At 45.5% G+C, this 23,745-nt stretch overlaps 1 protein-coding gene across 1 annotated transcript; it reads right to left on the bottom strand.

Annotated features, from left to right (window-relative positions):
* Positions 1-20,500: 20,500 nt before the first annotated feature.
* On the bottom strand, positions 20,501-22,489 carry LOC123052239 (transmembrane protein 45A). The gene is made up of 3 exons (XM_044475364.1): positions 22,214-22,489; positions 21,621-22,107; positions 20,501-21,140 (listed from the first exon to the last, which is right to left on the bottom strand). The coding sequence occupies exons 2-3, from the start codon at positions 21,971-21,973 to the stop codon at positions 20,618-20,620; spliced, it is 876 nt and encodes a 291-aa protein (XP_044331299.1). The 5' UTR covers positions 21,974-22,107; positions 22,214-22,489; the 3' UTR covers positions 20,501-20,617.
* Between the last annotated feature and the right edge of the window lie 1,256 nt (positions 22,490-23,745).

Raw genomic sequence — 23,745 nt, 5'->3', positions numbered from 1 at the left:
CCCTCGTTCCAGCAGTCCAGGAGGATGCCGCCGTGCCCGTGCTGCATCCCGCGAACCCGCCGGCGACCCCGACCTTCAGGCTACCCCGACGCGCCCGATGCCTCCTCCTCGACCCCCCTGCGAGCCCCGACGCCACCTCATCCTGCCACTACCGGCGACCAGCAGGTCATGTCGCCGTGCCTCTTCCTTCCCCGTCCCCGTCGCCCTCTCTTGTTCTCCATTTTTTACTCTGCCTCCAGTCTCAAGCTCTCTCTGTTTCCCAGCACAGGAGCTCGTCGCCGTCATCCTCGCATGCAGCTGCCTCGCGCCTACTGCCTCCCCTGCCGCGCCTCCGTTGACCCTGCATCGCGCCTTCCTCCTGGATGCGCTGCGCCGCCTGCAGCCGTGCCAAGACGCCGCCGCTGCTCTGCTTCCTGACGAGCAGAGGACGAGGCGCCCGTTCGCCCGCGCCTCGCGTTGATCGCGCCTTCGCCAAGTCCAGCAACAGCTTGTGCCTGGGCCACCTCCCCTTCGCCCGTTGACCAGAGCCCAGCTCCTCTCCTTCAACTGGGCCAGGCCCGCTGGTGAGCCTCCAGCGCCCACGCTCCTATCGGGCCAGCCAGATTCGGCCCACATCATTTTTTCCAGTTCTGAACGTTTTCGCATTTTATCCAGAGTTGGAAGAATTGTAGAAAAACCCTCTTTGTCATGCATATAATAACTTAATAACCATGCATCATTTGTAAAAAAAATTATATACGAAAAATGCTTAGAATTTTATCTAGTTTCATAATATGCAACTTTTATCCATGTTTAAAATGTTTAAATTGTTGTTTGATTAAATTTGCTCAAATGCCATGTTAAAATGAGTTATTTCATAACTAAATAACCGTAGCTCGGATTTAAATAAACTTTATATGTAAATGGGGTAGAAAAATGCCTAGTTTAACATGTTGCGCTTTATTTTCCTGTTTAACAACAATAAAATATGGTTTTAGGCAAGACAGTACCAAATCTAAAATATGGACATGAGGATTTTCCGGAATTGCTGTTTGTTATTTCCGGCCTCATTTAAACTTGCCTAGATAGGTAGTTTTCATATGCTTCACCTCTTGCCATGTTTAATAACATTTAATATTGTTGGGTACATAACCGAGAGAGAACTAAATATTTGATGTGGTGTTTCGTCAATATGCAAGTCGTTGCATATTGAGCTCCACTTAATTTGTAGTGTTGTTTGTTGCACTTTGCCATGCCATGCCTCTTTAAACCGGACATGCATCATACTTGATTGTGCACCATGCCATGCTTATGTGTTTGTTGTTTACTATGTTGTTTGTTTCTTTCCGGGTTGCTTCTCTCGTTAGCTTCGGTTTCGTTCCGAAGTTGTGAGGATTCATTCGACTACGTCTGTTTGTCTTCTTCATGGACTCGTTCTTCTTCCTTGCGGGATCTCAGGCAAGATGACCATACCCTCGAAATCACTTCTATCTTTGCTTGCTAGTTGTTCGCTCTATTGCTATGCCGCGCTACCTACCACTTGCTATATCATGCCTCCCATATTGCCATGTCAAGCCTCTAACCCACTTTTCCCAGCAAACCGTTGTTTGGCTATCTTACCGCTTTTTCTCAGCCCCTCTTATAGCGTTGCCAGTTGCAGGTGAAGTTGAAGCTGGTTCCATGTTGGAACATGGATATGTTGGGATATCACAATATATTTTACTTTAATTAATGCATCTATATACTTGGTAAAGGGTGGAAGGCTCGGCCTTATGCATGGTGTTTTGTTCCACTCTTGCCGCCCTAGTTTCCGTCATACCCGGTGTTATGTTCCTTGATTTTGCGTTCCTTACGCAGTTGGGTGATTTATGGGACCCCCTTGACAGTTCGCTTTGAATAAAACTCCTCCAGCAAGGCCCAACCTTGGTTTTACCATTTGCCTACCTAAGCCTTTTCCCTTGGGTTCTGCAGACTCAAGGGTCATCTTTATTTTAAACCCCCGGGCCAGTGCTCCTCTGAGTGTTGGTCCAACCCGTCAGTCGCCGGTGGCCACCAGGGGCAACTCTGGGCTCGCCTATCGGAAGCTTGGACAATCCGGTGTGCCCTGAGAACAAGATATGTGCAGCTCCTATCGGGATTTGTCGGCACATTTGGGCCGCTTTGCTGGTCTTGTTTTACCATTGTCAAAATGTCTTGTAAACCGGGATTCCGAGACTGATCGGCTCTTCCCGGGAGAAGGAATATCCTTCGTTGACCGTGAGAGCTTATAATGGGCTAAGTTGGGACACCCCTGCAGGGTATAATCTTTCGAGAGCCGTGCCCGCGGTTATGTGGCAGATGGGAATTTGTTAATATCCGGTTGTAGAGAACTTGACACTTGACTTATTAAAATACATCAACCGTGTGTGTAGCCGGGATGGTCTCTTTTCGGCGGAGTCCGGGAAGTGAACACGGTTCTTGTGTTATGTTTGACGTAAGTAGGAGTTCAGGATCACTTCTTGATCATTACTAGTTGACGACCGTTCCGTTTCTTCTCTTCTCGCTCTTATTTGCGTATGTTAGCCACCATATATGCTTATTGCTTGTTGCAGCTCCACCTCACTACCTTCTCCTACCCATAAGCTTAAATAGTCTTGATCTCGCGGGTGTGAGATTGCTGAGTCCTCGTGACTCACAGATACTTCCAAAACAGTTGCAGGTGCCGACGATACCAGTGTAGATGACGCAACCGAGCTCAAGTGGGAGTTCGACGAGGACCTTGGTCGTTACTATGTTTCGTTTCCTGATGATCAGTAGTGGAGCCCAGTTGGGACGATCGGGGATCTAGCAATTGGGGTTGTCTTCTTTTATTTTGGTTCCGTAGTCGGACCTATGTGTGTACTCTGAATGATGTATGAATTTATTTATGTATTGTGTGAAGTGGCGATTGTAAGCCAACTCTTTATCCCATTCTTGTTCATTAGATGGGATTGAGTGAAGATGACCCTTCTTGCGACAAACCACAATGCGGTTATGCCTCTAAGTCGTGCCTCGGCACGTGGGAGATATAGCCGCATCATGGGTGTTACGTTCATCCTCCTCCGCCGTCTGGAAATTTGGTGATGACCAATCGATGCCACACAAGGCTTGAAATTCTGCTTCATCATCTATAAGTTCGGACGGTTCAACTTCAGGGGCGAAAGTATGCTTTTGGATTGGGGGGATTAAATCCATCACTTTATAAGCCGGCGTGGGCATCTTCTGATTCTCCATGTTGTAAGCCGGGTGGTATTTTGACAGATCCGTTTCATTTGCAATCAGACTGGCCAGAGGACATATTCCTTTCACACAGGCAGCAAAGTCCTTTTGATCAAATGAAGTGTCGTCTTCTTTCAAGCTTGGATATCCAGTAGCTACCTCAGCCGGGTCTAGCTCTGGTAACCATGCCTTGGCCCGGCTTAAAGCTGTCACGGCGCCGGCTCTTGCAGATGACCGCTTCATCTCATCAATCCTAGCAGGCGGGACAAAGAGTTTTTTCAAGACATCAGTCAAGAGAGTAGGTGCTTGGTTAGTCGGAGAAATCGTGGCCAGCACGCGCTGAGTTCTAGTATATAGCTGTTCAACAAGTGTATAAATAGCCTTGAGCTTCACAAGCATTTCCTGGCTAAGATTGCTGCTCCTGGGACCTGCGTAATAATTATGGATTGGTTAGAGGCGATTTATACCATCAAGGAAGAGATTCAATTTTGATGTTGACAAGGTGACTCACCAAAGATAGCAGAAACCATCTGGGATACACGGTGCTTTTAGCCGGTAAGCTCAGTGGTCACCTCTTGAAGAGCCGCCTCCGCTTTTTCAGCCCGCTGCGTCAGAGCAGCCTTTTCTTCAGCCCAGGCATTTCTTTCAGCCTCAAAGCTGGTCTTCAGCTTTTCCGTTTCAGCCACGCTAAATTGGAATTTTGACTCAGCTTTCCGGGTCTCAGATTCTTGATTCTCCAGTCGAGTCTTTGCATCTGCCAATTGTGATTGAAGTTCAGAAGTGGCATCCTGTACAAGCACAGAGTTGCAAACAAATTCATATCCGGGTTACAGGAATATAAGTCCGAAGCATCTTGCAAGCAAGAGTACTTGGCACTTGGGGGCTAATGCCTGCCGAAAAATTCTTCATACAGCGGCTTATGTGAATAAGTCCCAAGCACTTTCCAAGCAAGAGTATTGGGCACTTGGGGGCTAATGCATATTGCTTGCGTCTCCTTACTACTTTATCATGACCCGGTTGTGCTGTAAAGAATCACAGCCGGTTCATGGGGGGCTACACAAGTGTGTTTTCTTTTATGAACAATGGTGAACAGGACCAACTCATTCATGTTGATTAAACCGGCCCTTGGGGACTACGGATGCAATGTTAATTGTTTAAAATCCGGTTTAACTCTAAATGTGAAAACCGGCCTTGCAAGGATTCTACCAAAGATGCTCATGGTTATCTTAAAGTCTACAGCATATTCAATCTTCTCATGCCCAGTAGACTTGGGGGCTGGCAGGATGTACATAACTTATTTAAGCAGGAATTCATACCTCATATCTTTTATGCATTTGCTTCACCATATCGATTTCAAGATCACGGCTGGTGTGTACTTGGTTGAGGTAGCCAGAGAGTACTTCACTACTTCTCAATTGAGAATAGTGGGCGACATCAAATCTAACTTTCCACTTTTCAATGAACTCCTATTTAGCGGAGTGCTTAGCCGAGACAGTTGGATTTCCCGGTTCTTTAAAGCCGGTGCCAGTGATCATGACATCTTCACTATGCTCTTCTGACGGCTTAAGTGGATTTGATGATTCGGTGTTCACAGGATTGGCATTGGTGTGGTCATGGGAGAGATCAAGAATTTCCGGCGGAGCATCATGTGCAGGTTCTTCTGGTTGTTTTTCAGAAGCGTCTGATGCTAGGACTTGCTAGTCCGGTTCAACGACTTTAGGATCTTTAGCCGGATTAGTCACCTTTGCCTTCTTACTAGGATTGGCTTGTCCTCTGTATGGGTTATGACAAGTCAGTACAAGTATAAGAGCATAAGGAGGGAGAGAATAAAAAAGTAATTGTTGTTACCAAGGGGCAGTTTTGAAAGCCGACAGCTGGGTCTATGATGAGTCGCCGGAGGAAGAGCGAGAAGCCTCTTGGTATTTTGAATCAGAAGAATTAAGCGGCTGGCGAATCAGACCCGCCAGCGAGTAAAAAGAGTTTAAGTTCGGAAGGACCTCGTTTCGGCATTTCCGCGGAACTGGAGTATTTGGTAAGCCGGAGGATAATTCTTCACCTCCGCTGGTCCGAGTCTGTCCCCGGTTCTCATGCTGCTGTTGCTTCAAAAGAAAGTGAGGATCCAAATGAGCTAAGGGGTGTGAAAAGCTTACTTTCCGGGTTACTCGTCGAATTTTCTGTCTTGAAAAAGGTGCTGAGCCGGAGGAAATAATCGTTACCTCTTCTTCAACTACTTGGCTGGCCCCCGTGTCATCCTGATAATAATCAGTGTCAATAAGGTAATTGAAAAACGAGCCAAGGAAGTCAAGGGCTACCTCCGACTCAGAGCTGTCATTCAGTTCAAACATCTCGGAAGCACTTGATTTCTTCTTAGTTTTCTTGGCGGCTTTCTTGGCAGCCCTGGCCTTTTTGGCAGCTTCATGGTCATATGTCTTTTTCCAAAAATTTGATTCAGCCTATGAAAATCATCAAAGATTGAGTTAATAGAACATTTGAATGATGAGGTAAAAGCAAAGGATTTAGAGACTCACATCCGGTGGCGGGTTAAGCTTGCAGAAAGGGTTCAGACGCACTTTGCTGCAGTCTTTCCGGATCTTCATTCAGAAGGGTCTTTGTCATTTCATTGATGGCCTCATTAGTAAAACGCACGGAACTGTGGCGTAGTGGATCCTTTATACCACCCGCGTAAGTACACATTAAGCCGGGCCGACGGCTCAAGGGTATGATCCACCAAGAAACCCAGCACCGAACCACGTCAATGCCAGTTAACCCATTTCCCAGCAGAGCCTTGACTTTGAAATGATGGGGGCAAGTTTTGCATGTTCAGCAGTGGTAAGCTTTTCGGGAAGATGATGCTTTGGGTCAAGACGCTGGACACGATAACCCGGCAGTGGATTCTCATCAGCCGGAGAGGTATCTTTGCAGTAAAACCATGTCTGGTTCCAATCCTTTGGGTGACTCGGCAGGCAAGCATAAGGGAAGATGGCATCTCTTCTTCGTTGAATTGAGATTCCACCAAGTTCCAAGCTGGACCCGTTCGTAAACTCGTTTTGCCGGTTCAAATAAAAATATTCCCTAAAGAGTTCAACACTGGGTTCCTCTTGAAGGTATACTTCGCAGAAAACTTGAAATTTGCAAATGTTTGACACGGAATTGGGTCCGATGTCTTGAGGATGGAGTTGAAAGAAATGCAGAATGTCTCAGAAATTTTTTGATCCGGGCGGTGAGAAGCCCCGGTCATGTGATCATTAAAACGATGACTTCACTATCCTTTGGGTGAGGTCTTTCTTCACTTGGTTTGGGGGCACGCCAGTGCATGATATCTTTTGCTGGTAAATACCCGATTTTGACAAAATCTTTGAGTGTGTTCTCAGTGACAATGGAGGGAACCCAATTACATGACATGACTGTCTTTGGCGGCATTGTGAGGAAAGAAACCTAAAAGAAAGAAAATTTCTGCCGGTTTAAGATGATTTAGTAAGCCGGAAGTAAAACGTTCAGTATATATTCAGGGTGGCAGCTTAAATGGGGCCTAATGACATATGGCTAGTAATAACCGGTGATGTAAGCCGCCATGACCAGATTGGTATCTATCAAGAGCAAAATCTGCTAAGTGTTGAAGCAAACAGGTTTCACAGATTGATGCTAGGATTGCGGATCTGCGACCCTTTGGATAATGGAAAATATTATTGACCTAAATTACAGTGCTCGAGCAGTTCGTATGTTCAAATTGGTTTTTTCTCACGCAAAGGGGATGATCTAATAACAATAATAAGTGTCACGGCTACCGCCGTGCAGGAGAAGTGCTAAGTTTGGATCAAAGTTACAAGCTATAGCGAAGAACAAGGATGAACTCTGAAGAACTTCGAGAAACCCTAATGGAGATCTATAGCAGAGAAAGGAGAGGCACTTACTGGGTCCACCGAGCAATGGAGGGGCGCCGCGGTTTCTCTTGTCTCGTTCAGGTCGATGCAGCGGCCGGAGTCGAGGAAGCTGTCGAGTTCGGCGGCGGCGGTGCTCAAGCATGCAGGTGCGTTGCGAAAGGAGAGGTTGAAGATGAGAAGAAGAAGGGGGGAAATGGAAAGGCTGTCGGGCCCTATTTATAAGGAAAGGGTCAATAAGCGAGCGCGAGAAACAAGGAGGCCAAAGAATGATTATCTAGCTGGTCCAACGCCTCGATTTTCGGGATGGTTATTAAAGATAAGGATCTATTAGATATGCCGGGTATTGTGCGAAATTAAGGGCGGATGACGTCATGGAGGTTTTCTGTAATTCCAGGAGGTGACGTCATGGCGGGTTACAATATCTTGTGAGAACAGGTGAAGAAGGATTTTTTCTAAGTGTTGAAGATTGACATGAACAAGTTCAAATCAACCTGGGGCCTAATGTTGGGGATATAACTATTAGGTATGACCCGCCTAGGAGGGGCCGGGTTATTCCAACGGCGGTTTAGTTGTCACGAAGCCCATGAAGGAATCGAAGATGGCGGTTCATGAGGATAACTTATGAAGAGCCCAAGGCCCAAAGGCGGCTTAAGGCCCATAGGTGTAAACCGCCATGTATGTGTGACTTGTATTGTAAGGCAAGTGTAATTAGTCACCGGGCCGGACACGTTTATGAGCCGGCCGGGACTCTGTAAGCCGCATGGCGTCAACCTATGTATATAAAGGGATGACCCGGCGGCGGTTGAGGGCAAGAGAGAACAGATCGAAAGCTAGGTCAAGCGTACTCGCTCCCTGGTAATCGAAGCATAAGCAATACCACCTCAAACTGGATCAGGCCTTTACCTTCACCGCAAGGAGCCGAACCAGTATAAACTCCTGTGTCCTTTGTCCCGTTTAACACCTCTAAGCTAACCTAGTGCGATGGATCCACGACTAAGTCCTCACACTAGGACATCTGCCGTGACAATTCCACGACAAGAACAATAAAATCTATGGGCACATAATTCCTATTTGCAAGAATAAGAACATCATTAATTCTTCCCATAGGCTTTTTAATAGTAGAATCTGCCAAGTGCAAATTTAAAGAACATTCTTCAAGATCCGTAAGACCAAGCACATCACATAAAGATTTCGGAATTGTAGAAACACTAGCACCCAAGTCACACAAAGCAAAACATTCATAATTTTTAATCTTGACTTTGATAGTAGGTTCCCACTCATCATGCAATTTTCTAGGAATTGAAACTTCCAATTCCAATTTTTCTTCAAAAGCTTTCATCATAGCATCAACAATATGTTTAGTGAAAGCCTTATTTTGTTCATAAGCATGGGGTGAATTTATTATGGATTGCAACAAATAAATACAATCAATCAAAGAGCAACTATCATAATTAAAGTCTTTGTAATCCAAAAGAGCAGGCACATCACTAGCTAAAGTTTTAACCTCTTCAAACCCACTTTCATCAATTTTCTCAACAAGATTTTCACCCTCCAAAATATTGGGACGCCTTCTACCTAAAGTTGACTCTTCTCAGTCCCTTTTTCATCAATATTAACTTTACTAAACAAGGAATCAATAGAAGAAACACCAATCATTTTAAGATCTCCATCACTTTTGCGAAAGAAATCACTAGAAAACACTTTTTCTAAAATTTCTTTTTTAGCTCTAAGCATAGCGGTTCTTTTCTTACTTTCATCCATAGAAACATAAAGAGCTTTAATTGATTCATCTACTTTAGGCACAAAAAATTTCATCTTGAGATTTTCCACATCATGAGCAATTCTATCAACACTTCTAGACAAATCATCAATCTTACTCAACTTTTCTTCTATGGAAGTGTTGAAAACTTTTTGCGTGTTGATAAATTATTTAATATTGTTCTCAAGATCAGAGGTGTTCATATTATTATATGATTGATTTCCATAGAAATTACCATAATTATTGGAGGAATTACTAGTAAAAGGCCTAGCATTAAAATTACCTCTATAAGCATTGTTGTTGAAATTATTTCGAGAGATAAAATTCACATCTATGGCATCACTATTTTGCTCAATCAAAGTAGACAAAGGATATCATCGAAATCAATAGGAGAACTTTTACTAGCAACCAATTTCATAAGAGCATCAACTTTTTCACTCAAAGAAGAAATTTCTTCAACCGAATTAACTTTTTTACTAGTAGGAGCTCTTTCGGTATGCCACTGCGAATAATTTGCCATGATATTATCAAGCAATTTGGTGGCTTCACCCAAAGTAATTTCCATAAAAGTACCACCCGCGGTGGAATCTAAAAGATTACGAGAAACAAAATTCAATCCCGCATAAAAATTTTGTATGATCATCCAAAGGTTTAACCCATGAGTTGGGCAATTCCTTAGCATCATTTTCATCCTTTCCCAAGATTGTGCAAGATGCTCATGTTCAAGTTGCTTGAAATTCATGATCTGGGTTCTAAGGGAAATAATTTTTGCGGGCGGAAAATACTTAGTGATAAAATCATCTTTGCACTTATTCCAAGAATCGATACTATTGCGAGGCAAAGAAGAGAACCAAATTTTTGCAGAATCACGCAAAGAAAACGGAAATAATTTCATCTTCACAACATCATTGTCCACATCTTTTTTCTTTTTCATATCACATAATTCCACGAAGGTTTTAAGATGGGACGCGGCATCCTCATTAGGAGTACCGGAAAATTGATCTTTCGTAACAAGATTCAGCAAAATAGTATTAATATCACAAGACTCTGCACTAGTGGCGGGAGGAGCAATCAGAGTGCCAATAAAATTATTGTTGTTGGTATTTGAGAAATCACATAACTTGGTGTTCTCTTGAGTCATAATGACTTCACAACAAGATTGCACTCAAAAACAGATCCCGCAAGAAAACGGCGAACGAAAAAGAGGGGCGAATAAAATGAGAGGCAAATGGCAAATAATGTAAATTGCGAGGAGATGAGATTTGTGATTAGGAACCTGGTATATGTTGAAGATCCTCCCCGGCAACAGCGCCAGAAATTCCTTTTGATGTCGCTTGAAGCTACGTCGGTATTTCCCCAAAGGGGAAGGGATGATGCAGCACATCGGCGGTAGGTATTTCCCTCAGATATGAAACCAAGGTTATCGAACCAGTAGGACAACCAAGCAACACAACGTAAACAACCCCTGCACATAGATAACAAATCCTCGCAACCCGACGTGTTAAAGGGGTTGTCAATCCCTTCCGGGTACGGCGCCTCAAGTGGGCAAACGGACGTGAGATAAATTTGTAGTAGATTGATAGATCGAATGCCAAATAAAATAAATAAGAATAAATTGCAGCAAGGTATTTTGTATTTTTGGTTTAATAGATCTGAAAATAAATGCAAAAGAAAAGTAGATCGCAAAGGCAAATATATGAGAAAGAGACCCGGGGGCCCTAGGTTTCACTAGTGGCTTCTCTCGAGAAAAATAACAAGCGGTGGGTGAACAAATTACTGTTGGGCAATTGATAGAACTTCAAATACTCCTGACGATATCCAGGCAATGATCATTATATAGGCATCACGTCCAAGATTAGTAGACCGACTGATGCCTGCATCTACTACTATTACTCCACACATCGACCGCTATCCAGCATGCATCTAGTGTATTAAGTTCATGGAAAAACGGAGTAATGGAATAAGAACGATGACATGATGTAGACAGGATCTATCTATGTAGAGATAGATCCCATCATTTTATCCTTAGTAGCAACGATACATACGTGTCAGTTCCCTTTCTGTCACTGGGATCAAGCACCGTAAGATCGAACCCACTACAAAGCACCTCTTCCCATTGCAAGATAAATAGATCAAGTTGGCCAAACAAAACCCAAATATCGGAGAAGAAATACGAGGCTATAAGAGATCATGCATAAAAGATATCAAAGAAACTCAAATACTTTCATGGATATAAAAAGATAGATCTGATCATAAACTCTAAGTTCATTGATCCCAACAGGCACACCGCAAAAGAGTTACATCATATGGATCTCCAAGAGACCATTGTATCGAGAATTCAGAGAGAGGGAGAGAGAGAGATGAAGCCATCTAGCTACTAACTACGGACCCAAAGGTCTACAAAAAACTACTCACGCATCATCGGAGAGGCACCATGGAGGTGGTGAACCCCATCCGAGATGGTGTCTACATTGGATCTAGTGGTTCTGGACTCTGCGGCGGCTAGATGAATATTTCGTCGACTCTCCTAGGGTTTTGGGAATATTGGGGTATTTATAGAGCAAAGAGGCGGTCCGGGGGGCACCCGAGGTGGGCACAACCCACCAGGGCGCGCCTGGGCCTCCTGGCGCACCCAGGTGGGTTGTTCTCTCCTCGGAGCACCCCCCCAGGTGCAGCCAGGGCCCATTATGTTCCTTCTAGTCCAAAAATATCTCCATAAAGTTTCGTTGCGTTTGGACTCCGTTTGATATTGATTTCCTGCGATGTAAAAAAACATGCAGAAAACATCAACTAGCACTTGGCACTATGTCAATAGGTTAGTACCAAAAAATGATATAAAATTACTATAAAATGATTATAAAACATCCAAGATTTATAATATAACAGCATGGAACAAGCAAAATTATAGATACGTTGGAGACGTATCACAAAGCAGTAGGTGACACCTTCCTGGCGGGTGGTGTGGTTAGGTGTGGTGTTGGCAACATGTTGGCGTTGTACTGGTGGTGGTGTGGTGTCGTGCGTTTGCTTGACTCCGGCAGTCTATGGCGGTAGTTGGTGGCGGCCGGAGGGCGCGGTGCTTGTTGCCCTTTGGTGTTCTCATCTCCTCGGTGTTGCGGTGGCTTGTCCGACGTACTCTTTGATTCGCCAATCATGGTCTGCCACTGCTTGTGGTCTACGTTGTCAACCTTCAGGCTCCTTCCTCAGGGCTCGTTGAGGTGGAGGGGCGAAGGGCTCTAGGTGAAGGCCCTGCTTCTGCTACTTCTTGAGCTTGTGTTGGTTTTTCCCTTGAAGAGGAAAGGGTGATGCAGCAAAGTAGAGATAAGTATTTCCCTCAGTTTGAGAACCAATGTATCAATCCAATAGGAGACAACGCACAAGTCACCGAATACCTTCACAAAAAATCAAACAACTTCCACCCAACGCGAAGAGAGGTTGTCAATCCCTTCACGGTTACTTGCAAAAGTGAGATCTGATAGAGATAGATAAACGGTAAAGTAAATAGTTTTGGTATTTTCGGTTTATAGATCGGAAAGTATAAGATTGCAAAATAGTAGATCAGAAACTTATATGATGGAAAATAGACCCAGAGGCCATAAGTTTCACTAGAGGCTTCTCTCAAGGTAGAAAATAATACGGTGGGTGAACAAATTACTGCCGAGCAATTGATAGAAAAGCGCAAAGTTATGACGATATCTAAGCCAATGATCATGAATATAGGCATCACGTCCGTGTCAAGTAGACCGAAACGATTCTGCATCTACTACTATTACTCCACACATCGACCGCTATCCAACATGCATCTAGAGTATTAAGTTCATAAAGAACGGAGTAACGCACTAAGCAAGATGACATGATGTAGAGGAATTAACTCAAGCAATATGATGAAAACCCCATCTTTTTATCCTCGATGGCAACAATATAATACGTGCCTTGCTTCTCCTACTGTCACTGGGAAAGAACACCGCAAGATTGAACCCAAAGTTAAGCACTTCTCCCATTGCAAGAAAAACCAATCTAGTTGGCCAAACCAAACCGATAGTTCGAAGAGAATTACAAAGATATCAAATCATGAATAAAAGAATTCAGAGGATATTCAAATAATATTCATAGATAAGCTGATCATAAATCCACAATTCATCGGATCTCGGCAAACACAGCGCAAAATAGTATTACATTGAATAGTTCTCCAAGAACATCGAGGAGAACATGGTATTGAGAATCAAAGAGAGAGAAGAAGCCATGTAGCTACTAGCAATGGACCCGTAGGTCTGTGGTAAACTACTCACGCTTCATCCGAAGGGCAATAGGGTTGATGTAGAAGCCCTCCGTGATCGAATCCCCCTCCGGCAGGGTGCCGGAAAAGGTCCCTAGATGGCATCTCACGGGTACAGAAGGTTGCGGAGGTGGAAAAGTGTTTTCATGGATGCCTCTGTTGGTTTGGGGATATATGGGAATATATAGGCGCAAGAATTAGGTCAGGGAGTGCACGAGGGGCCCACAAGGGTGGGGGCGCGCCCTACCCCCTGGGTGCGCCCTCCGTCCTTGTGGCCTCCTCGTGGCTCCTCCGACTTCATCTCCAAGTCTCCTGGCTGTCTTCTGGTCCAAGAAAATTCTTCGTGAAGGTTTTATTCCGTTTGGACTCCGTTTGGTATTCCTTTTCTACGAAACTCAAAACAGGGAAAAAACAGGAACGGGCACTGGGCTCTATGTTAATAGGTTAGTCCCAAAAATATATAAAATAGCATATTAATGCATATAAAACATCCAAAACAGATAATATAATAGCATGGAACAATAAAAAATTATAGATACGTTGGAGACGTATCAAGCATCCCCAAGCTTAATTCCCGCTCGTCCTCGAGTAGGTAAATGATAAAAACAGAAATTTTGATGTGGAATGCTGCCTAACATATTTATCCATGTAATTTATTTATTGTGGCATGAATGTTAAGATCCGTATAATTCAAAACAAAAGTTTAATATTGACATAAAAACAATAATACTTCAAGCATACTAGCAAGGCAATTATGTCTTCTCAAAATAACATGGCCAAAGAAAGCTTATCCCTACAAAACCATATAGTATGGCTATGCTCCATCTTCATAACACAAAATATTCAAATCATGCATAACCCCGATGACAAGCCAAGCAATTGTTTCATACTTTTGATGTTCTCAAACCTTTTCAACTTTCACGCAATACATGAGCGTGAGCCATGGACATAGCACTATAGGTGGAATAGAAGGTGGTTGTGGAGAAGACAAAAAGAAGGAGATAGTCTCACATCAACTAGGCGTATCAACGGGCTATGGAGATGCCCATCAATAGATATCAATGTGAGTGAGTAGGGATTGCCATGCAACGGATGCACTAGAGCTATAAGTTTATGAAAGCTCAAAAGGAAAAACTAAGTGGGTGTGCATCCAACTTGCCTGCTCATGAAGACCTAGGGCAATTTGAGGAAGCCCATCGTTGAAATATACAAGCCAAGTTCTATAATGAAAAATTCCCACTAGTATATGAAAGTGACAACATAGGAGACTCTCTATCATGAAGATCATGGTGCTACTTTGAAGCACAAGTGTGGTAAAAGGATAGTAGCATTGCCCCTTCTCTCTTTTCTCTCATTTTTTTTATTTGGGCCTTCTCTCATTTTTTTGGCCTCTTTTTTTCGTCCGGAGTCTCATCCCGACTTGTGGGGGAATCATAGTCTCCATCATCCTTTCCTCACATGGGACAATGCTCTAATAATGAAGACCATCACACTTTTATTTACTTACAACTCAAGAATTACAACTCGATACTTAGAACAAAATATGACTCTATATGAATGCCTCCGGCGGTGTACCGGGATGTGCAATGAATCAAGAGTGAAATGTATGAAAGAATTATGAACGGTGGCTTTGCCACAAATACGATGTCAACTACATGATCATGGAAAGCAATATGACAATGATGATGTGTGTCATAATAAACGGAACGGTGGAAAGTTGCATGGCAATATATCTCGGAATGGCTATGGAAATGCCATAATAGGTAGGTATGGTGGCTGTTTTGAGGAAGGTATATGGTGGGTTTATGGTACCGGCAAAAGTTGTGCGGTACTAGAGAGGCTAGCAATAGTGAAAGGGTGAGAGTGCGTATAATCCATGGACTCAACATTAGTCATAAAGAACTCACATACTTATTGAAAAAATCTATTAGTCATCAAAACAAAGTACTACGCGCATGCTCCTAGGGGGATAGGTTGGTAGGAAAAGACCATCGCTCGTCCCTGACCGCCACTCATAAGGAAGACAATCAAAAAATATCTCATGCTCCAACTTCGTTACATAACGGTTCACCATACGTGCATGCTACGAGACTCACAAACCTCAACACAAGTATTTCTCAAATTCACAACTACTCACTAGCATGACTCTAATATCGCCATCTTCATATCTCATAACAATCATAAGGAATCAAACTTCTCATAGTATTCAATGCACTTTATATGAAAGTTTTTATTATATCCCTCTTGGATGCCTATCATATTAGGACTAAATTTATAACCAAAGCAAATTACCATGCTATTTAAAGACTCTCAAAATAATATAAGTGAAGCATGAGAGTTCAGCAATTTCTATGAAATAAAACCACCGCTGTGCTCTAAAAAGATATAAGTGGAGCAGTAGAGCAAAATTGCCTAGCTCAAAAGATATAAGTGAAGCACAAAAGTATTCTAATAAACCATGATTCATGCGTGTCTCTCTCAGATGGTGTGCACAACAAGGATGATTGTGGAAAACTAAAAAGCAAAAACTCAAATCATAGAAGATGCTCCAAGCAAAACACATATCATGTGGTGAATAAAAATATAGCCTTAAGTAAAGTTACCGATAGACGAAGACGAAAGAGGGGATGCCTTACGGGGCATCCCCAAGCTTAGGCTCTTGGTTGTCCTTGAATATTACCTTGGGGTGCCTCGGGCATCCCCAGGCTTAGGCTCTTGCCACTCCTTATTCCATAGTCCATCTAATCCTTACCCAAAACTTGAAAACTTCACAACACAAAACTCAACAGAAAATCTCATAAGCTCCGTTAGTATAAGAAAACAAATCTTCACTTTTTGGTACTGTTGTGAACTCATTCTTTATTTATATTAGTGTAATATCTATTGTATTCCAACTTTTCCATGGTTCATACCCCCCGATACTACCCATAGATTCATCAAAATAAGCAAACAGCACATAGAAAACAGAATCTGTCAAAAACAAAACAGTCTGTAGCAATCTGAATATTTCGAATACTTTTGGAGCTCCAAAAATTCTGAAAAATTAGGACAACCTAAGCAATTTGTTTATTAATCTTCTGCAAAAAGAATTAGTATTTTATCACGCTTCTGTTAAAAACGAGAATTGTTTTTCTGAGTGCAAAAGTTTCTGTTTTTCAGCAAGATCAAATCAACTATCACCGTAAGCTATCCCAAAGGTCTTACTTGGCACAAACACTAATTAAAACAGAAAACCACATCTAAACAGAGCCTGTATGAATTATTTATAGCAAAACAGAACCTAAAAAGCAAAATAAAATATAAAATTGGGTTGCCTCCCAACAAGCGATATTGTTTAACGCCCTGAGCTAGGCATAAAACACGAATAGATCTAGGTATTGTCGTAATAATGATAAGGCAAACCATGAAAACTCATCTCATACTCCCTTCATTCAGTAGCAAGTTTCTTTGTGGTAAGAAAAAGTAATCAAAAGGGCTAAATTTAATAGGATAAGAATCCCCAAGATCGACCTCGGGAGGAATTGGTTCCTCCTTCGGCCCTTCGTATTGTATGACCAACTCATCATTATAAGCATTATTTTCGCAAAAAGTCATGAGCTCGTGTCCAAGAGAGAAATCCAATCCGTTGTTTTGTATAGCAAAATTATCATTAAGCTCGGAAATTTTATCAACTAAAACATCGGTAGGGACTCTCTTTCTTAAATTTCATTATAAGCAACATGATCTAGAGATCGTAAACGCATTATGTCCTCTTGATTAAAAATAATTCCCTCTATGGGAGGACGACCACCATCTACTTTATAATGCGTGAAAATTTCACTAGCTTCTTTCATAATAAATCTAAACTCATGTGCTGGGAATATAGTGGCAGCACGCTTAACAGAAGAATGCTCAATATTAGAAAACTCTAGGAAAATCCTTTGAATGGATGGATGCATATGAACAAATTGTCTTTCAAGTTCAACTACGAGCAAAGATATAGCATCCGCAAGACTACTAGTTTTATGGAGAATAGACCAACCCAAAGTGGGAAGCGCACCGGCACAAGTGAAGAAATCTTGAGTAACCCCTTTTCCAATATATTGCCGCTACCTATGCGAAGCTTTTTAGTGTGTAGAATAGTAGTTTCTTCATGAGGATTAGTATTGGCAAAAGCAATCAAAGTTTTCCTCATCGTTACTACTATCTTTTTCAGTGACAACCTCCCCAATTTCAGACATGGTGGCAGCAAACAAAACTAGCAAACGAACTACCAAAAGGAAAACGAAGAATACGAACGGAAGAGGGGCAAAGAAAAGGCAAATCTTTTTGAAAATCGTTTTAGAATTGGGGAAGAGGAAAATGAGAGGCAAATGGCAAATAATGTAATGCAAGAGATGAGAGTTTATGATGGGTACTTGGTATGGCTTGACTTGGCGTAGATCTCCCGGCAATGGCGCCAGAAATTCTTCCTGCTACTTCTTGAGCTTGCGTTGGTTTTTCCCTTGAAGAGGAAAGTGTGATGCAGCAAAGTAGAGATAAGTATGTCTCTTAGTTTGAGAACCAAGGTATCAATCCAGTAGGAGACAACGCACAAGTCACCGAATACCTGCACAAAAAAATCAAACAACTTGCACCCAACGCGAAAAGGGGTTGTCAATCCCTTCACGGTTACTTGCAAAAGTGAGATCTGATAGAGATAGATAAACGGTAAAATAAATATTTTTGGTATTTTTGGTTTATAGATCGGAAAGTAAAAGATTGCAAAATAGTAGATCGGAAACTTATATGATGGAAAATAGACCCCGGGGCCATAGGTTTCACTAGAGGCTTCTCTCAAGATAGAAAATAATACGGTGGGTGAACAAATTACTTCCGAGCAATTGATAGAAAAGCGCAAAGTTATGACCATATCTAAGGCGATGATCATGAATATAGGCATCACGTCCGTGTCAAGTAGACCGAAACGATTCTACATCTACTACTATTACTCCACACATCGACCGCTATCTAGCATGCATCTAGAGTATTAAGTTCATAAAGAACGGAGTAATGCATTAAGCAAGATGACATGATGTAGAGGAATTAACTCAAGCAATATGATGAAAACCCCATCTTTTTATCCTCGATGGCAAAAAATACAATACGTGCCTTGCTGCCCCTACTGTCACTGGAAAAGGACATCGCAAGATTGCACCCAAATCTAAGCACTTCTCCCATTGCAAGAAAAACCAATCTAGTTGGCCAAACCAAACCGATAGTTCGAAGAGAATTACAAAGGTATCAAATCATGCATAAAAGAATTCAAAGGAGATTCAAATAATATTCGTAGATAAGCTGATCATAAATCCACAATTCATCGGATCTCAGCAAACACAGCGCAAAAGAGTATTACATCGAATAGATCTCCAAGAACATCGAGGAGAACATGGTATTGAGAATCAAAGAGAGAGAAGAAGCCATGTAGCTACTAGCTATGGACCCGTAGGTCTGTGGTAAACTACTCACGCTTCATCGCAAGGGCAATAGGGTTGATGTAGAAGCCCTCCGTGATCGAATCACCCTCCGACAGGGTGCCGGAAAATGTCCCTAGATGGGATCTCATGGGTACAGAAGGTTGCGGCGGTGAAAAAGTGTTTTTGTAGATGCCTCTGTTGGTTTGGGGATATATGGGAATATATAGGTGCAAGAATTAGGTCAGGGAGTGCACAAGGGGCCCACAAGGATGGGGGCGCACCCTACCCCCTGGGCGCGCCCTCCGTCCTTGTGGCCGCCTCGTGGCTCCTCCGACTTCATCTCCAAGTCTCCTGACTATCTTCTGGTCCAAGAAAATTCTTCGCGAAGGTTTTATTCCGCTTGGTATTCCTTTTCTGCGAAACTCAAAATCAGGGAAAAACAGGAACTGACACTGGGCTCTAGGTTAATAGGTTAGTCCCAAAAATAATATAAAATAGCATATTAATGCATATAAAACAACCAAAACAGATAATATAATAGCATGGAGTAATAAAAAATTATAGATACGTTGGAGACGTATCAGCTTCCGATGGGGATCAGTTACTGGCAACGATGGCACGATGGCGCATTTGTCCTTTGGAGTCGTCATCGAGGGGTTCCTCCTCTCTACCAGGCTATGGTTGTTGGGTTGTCATGGTGGTTGTTGGTGTGGTCAGACACTTTCTCGGGGTTCGGTGGCGAGTCTTGGGTGGTTCCTGGGCGAAAGCTTTACTGATCGAGGGGGTCGATGCCGGTGATGACGGCGCTTGCGGGCGTCGTTTTCCCTTCTTGAAGGCGTATTCGAAGAGCTCGCTCATTTCTCTCCGGGTAGCGGATGAGTAGGAGGTGGAATTGCGTTGGCCGGTTGTGGCTTGGTCGGGGTTTTGCTTGATTGCCCGTTAATCAATTAAGCAATTGTGTGGTTTTTAGAGCGTCTACAATCGGACCTCTCAAACCCACCTCATACGCCCGGGCGGGCCGACCGGTCACTACCCGGTCACGATTTTTTGACCCAGACATGCCTCTCAAACGGCCCTCAAACGTCCGGACTGTCCGGCACCCCCATATCTAGCCCAAATATGGGGCGGATATGGGGGCGTCCGGACACACCCGCCATGTCGGCCTGATGTCGTGGCCCCACACGGACTCGCCGGGGAACCCGACGGTTCGACGGGCGCCTCGACCGTCGCCGCGGCGTGAACGCCGCGTGGCGCCGCTCCGGCTCACTGCCTGAGGCCGTAGCCGGCTATTTAATCCGGTCGGCGCCCCCAGCCTAGCAGATCAGCCTCTTCCCTCCCTCCGCCGCCACTCGAGCCCGTTAGCCATGCCCCCACGCCGCCGCTACTACACGATCCAGCACCGTCTCTTCCTCCTTGAGTAGGTCCGGATCTGTAGGGAAGCGGGGCTACCTCTGGAACCAGAGGAGACTTTCGATGAGGTGTGGGCGGAGGAGGAAGAGGAGGAGGAGCAGGAGCCGGCGGAGGAGGAAGAGGAGGAGGAGAAGGAGCAGGAGCCGATGAAGGAGGCGCCGCCGCTGGATGTGGGGGAGGAGGAGGCGCCGGCGATGGGGACGACGTGGGCGTGTGGTCTGAGCAGCACGCCATCCTGAACTCCATCCGCTCGGAGTCGGCTGTGGAGGCCACGCGTCGCCGTCGGCAACAGATGCAGGCAGCGCAGGCAGCCCGTCCTCCAGCACTGGCGGCTCAGGCCATCTCCGACAACGACGAAATTTGAGTAGTATAGAAAGTAGTACGTAGCTATATATTCAGCATGCTTTTGTATGGATTTAGGAGATGAATATGAGAGAGTTGTATGTGGAGAAGGAAATATGAGACGTTGAGAGGTCGAATTTGCCAAATCCGGTTATAGATGCTGTTAGCCTCGTTTTCCATATAAATCGGATCAACTCCATTCTTCTTTATAAAATCGCAGGAGCACCCTACCTTTTTGTCAACAAAAATAAAACCACGTGGCACACGTTGGTTGGAACCAAATCTTGATAAAAAGGTGTCATATGCCAACCAATCCACCCCTATCGGCGCTATTTTCTCGGTGCTCCATCTCGACGGAGTGCTTCGTCCTGAGGTCTGGGTGGCCGTACTTGGCCGCGGCGACGGCGTAGCAGCCTAGGGTGTAGGCGAACACAAGGAAGACGCACGCGAAGAGCTGGAAGTTGGCGAGCTGCTCCGCGCGCTCCCCGGCCGCTTGCCCATGGCACTCGATGTTCCTGCCAGCATCGTGGTGGCACCCCGCGGGGCGCATCGGCCCATAGAGCGTGAACGCCATCTGGTAGAACCACATGCCCTGCAGGGTCATCAGCACGCCACTAGCAAGGTCAGCAGGGAAGCTCGCCGGGAGGAGCGCACCGAGGACGGTGGAGGCGACGCAGAGTCCAATCAGCAGAACCAGGAGGTAGTGGTAATATCCCTCCAGCCCCTGGTGGGTGGTTGAGTGGAAGTAGAAGAGCAGCAGCTCTGCAGTGAAGGCCGTTGCCAGCACCAGACACAACGCGCCCTCCGTTAGGGGCAGGTACCTGCGTGCGGTGATCACCGGTGAAAGCCCAAGTTAGCTCACCGGGGTGCTTACAGATTGGAATTACTGCAATTTCATTCGCATTTGAACACAAACCATTCATGGGCACACTGTCCATTGGAGTCAAGATACCAAAATGGTTTACGAGAAAAACAAAATGGTGAAATGAACGGCAGAGATGGCCCCTGGCCCCCATCTCCCACTCCGAAGAAATTAGAAGTATACTTAGAAACGAAACTTCCGCGTGATAAATACATCTTGCTTTGGTGGACGGGTATATTCACCCAATCACCCTCCTTTTATGAAAATAAAATATGATATGCATGTCTATGCGTATTCTAAAAGAAAAAAGAATACTACCTCTTGCTACAGATGATCGAGTGAAAAGAGAATGAAATGAATAAAATTCTGAGGAAAAATGGATGAATCTTGGATCATGTCATCTATGGCGGTATAGTGCAAAGAGATGATGGATACTGACCTCGTCTTTTCAGAGAGGAGAGCGAGGGCACCGAAGAGGAAGAACATGAGCAGCATGCCGCCATGCTCGAGGTCGTTGAGGTGTGTCGGGTTGACTCCGCCGCCGGGTGCAAATATGTGGAGATGAGTAGAGTAGAGCACCTCCACGCACATATCCAGGAAGGCGCCTCCGGCGATCACGTAGAGCTCGAGGTGCCGCAGCGCCCCGCCGCCGCCGCCGCCCACGGGGTTCCAGACGAGGAGGCGGAACCCGGCCGGGTCGAAAGCGAAGCGCGCCACGGCCGCCCACACGTTCCAGGCGCCCACGGCCAGGAACAGCGTTCCCGGCAGAAGGTGCCCCTTGAACGACCCCATCAGCGCCGCTGTTCGCCTGCGCGCAACGCGCGTGGCCCCTGCCCTGCCTTCGGATCTGCGCGCGGCTCGCCGCCGGCGTTGACTTCTATCCCGGCGCCCTTTAGCTCAAGTCGCTCGTGGTCCTAGCACGCTTCCTGAAAGAACGGATCAGCGACCATCCATTAGCGTCGTCCGCTGGCGACGGAACCAAATCCTCTGGCAAAAAGAGCTACAGTCCGCTGACTTTGCTTCGTTACATACACATAAACAGTGATTCAAATCCAATCTTGGCGACTGCTACAAATCAGCCGTCCGATCAACACCGTGGTAACCGTTCGATGATAACAAAGTCACGGGAGCAGTCACGGGAGCAGTAAAGCACGCTACTGCTTCGACACAGCACCGCTGCACCCCGGCAAAAGCTGCACTGCAGCTCGTCATGGCGCACCACCGGCGTCCGGCGAAGCTCCAGCGCAGCACTGACGGTGTCCGGCGAAGCTCCAATGCAACTCCGGCAGAGCTCCAACGCAGCACCGGCGGCTCCGGTGAAGCTCCAATGCAACTCCGGCAGAGCTCCGATGCAGCACCGGGGGCTCCGGTGAAGCTCCAATGCAACTCCGGCAGAGCTCCAATGAAGCACCGGCGGCTCCGGTGAAGCTTGGCGTGGCAGCACCGGCGACGTGGTGAAGCTTCATTGCAGCCGGAGTTGAGGAGAGATGCCCCGTCGCAACAGCAGCTCCGCTGCCCACCGGCGTGCTGTACTGCAGCTCCGCCGTCCATCGAGATCTGGGAGGACGCAACACCACTCGTGCTGCCTGGAAGCATCCCCGCCGCCGACGAGATCCACCAATTGCAGCACTCCTCATCAACAGCACCGGCGGCGCTGCATCCGACATGCTCGGCAACACCAGCCACATCGGCGGTCGACGACGCTCGGGGAACACTGACCGCAGCAAAGGCCGGTGCGGGTGCTGCGGGTGCTGGGCGCGCCCCCGGCTCGCAGCATCAGTCCACCACCGGCGATGGCAGTAGCTTGCAGCGCCGCGTGGAGCTTGGGCAGCAGCGCTTTGATGCATCCATGGGCCAGGATGGGTCAACGGAGATACACGGGCGAGAGGTGGAGGACGAAGGGAGATCGAGCTCGGGGGAATTGGGTGGCTCTCGTGATCTGTACGAGACGGGGCGAGGAGATAAGGTTGGGGGTGCCTGGCCCCGCAGGATACGTGGCGTGCGTTGGAGACGGTTTACGCGGGCGTGAAGTCAACCGGATGATTGTACACATTTTCCTTCATGTTTCATCAGCCCGTAAAACCCCCGTAAAATGCCTGTGTGTATAGCATTACTCCTTGCCTCATGCTTAGCTTCCCTGCCTTTGCTCATGCATGTCAGAGGAGCCGGATCCGCTGGCGACATGCACGCGTCTCGCTGACTAAAGTAAAACCAAAACCAAAGTTCGACGAGACCGGCGAACTTTTAGGTGTTTCTACTCGGGTAGAAACGCCAAACTAGTTGGCATTTCTGTCCTGGCCCACAACCTGCATGTGACTCCATTGACCGATTACGTTTTTTTCGAGAGTATGCAAATTGTGTACCATAGCTTTACAGAAGAAGAGAATATCGGATACAAGACAACTACCACTCGCTGCGAATAACGAGCGTAGCACAACTCCACATCTGGCTAGCCACGGACATCCACACACGATAACACAACTACAACGCAACATAGCCTGCCCAAAACCGAGAGCCTCGCCGCGTCTCGACCGACGTCAGTCACCACCGAAGAATAGTAGCTC

Source organism: Triticum aestivum, chromosome 2D, assembly GCF_018294505.1.
Source record: "Triticum aestivum cultivar Chinese Spring chromosome 2D, IWGSC CS RefSeq v2.1, whole genome shotgun sequence".
Classification (NCBI taxonomy): domain Eukaryota; kingdom Viridiplantae; phylum Streptophyta; class Magnoliopsida; order Poales; family Poaceae; genus Triticum; species Triticum aestivum.
Note: the sequence above shows the minus strand (reverse complement) of the source record. Positions and strands in the feature narration are given on the sequence as shown.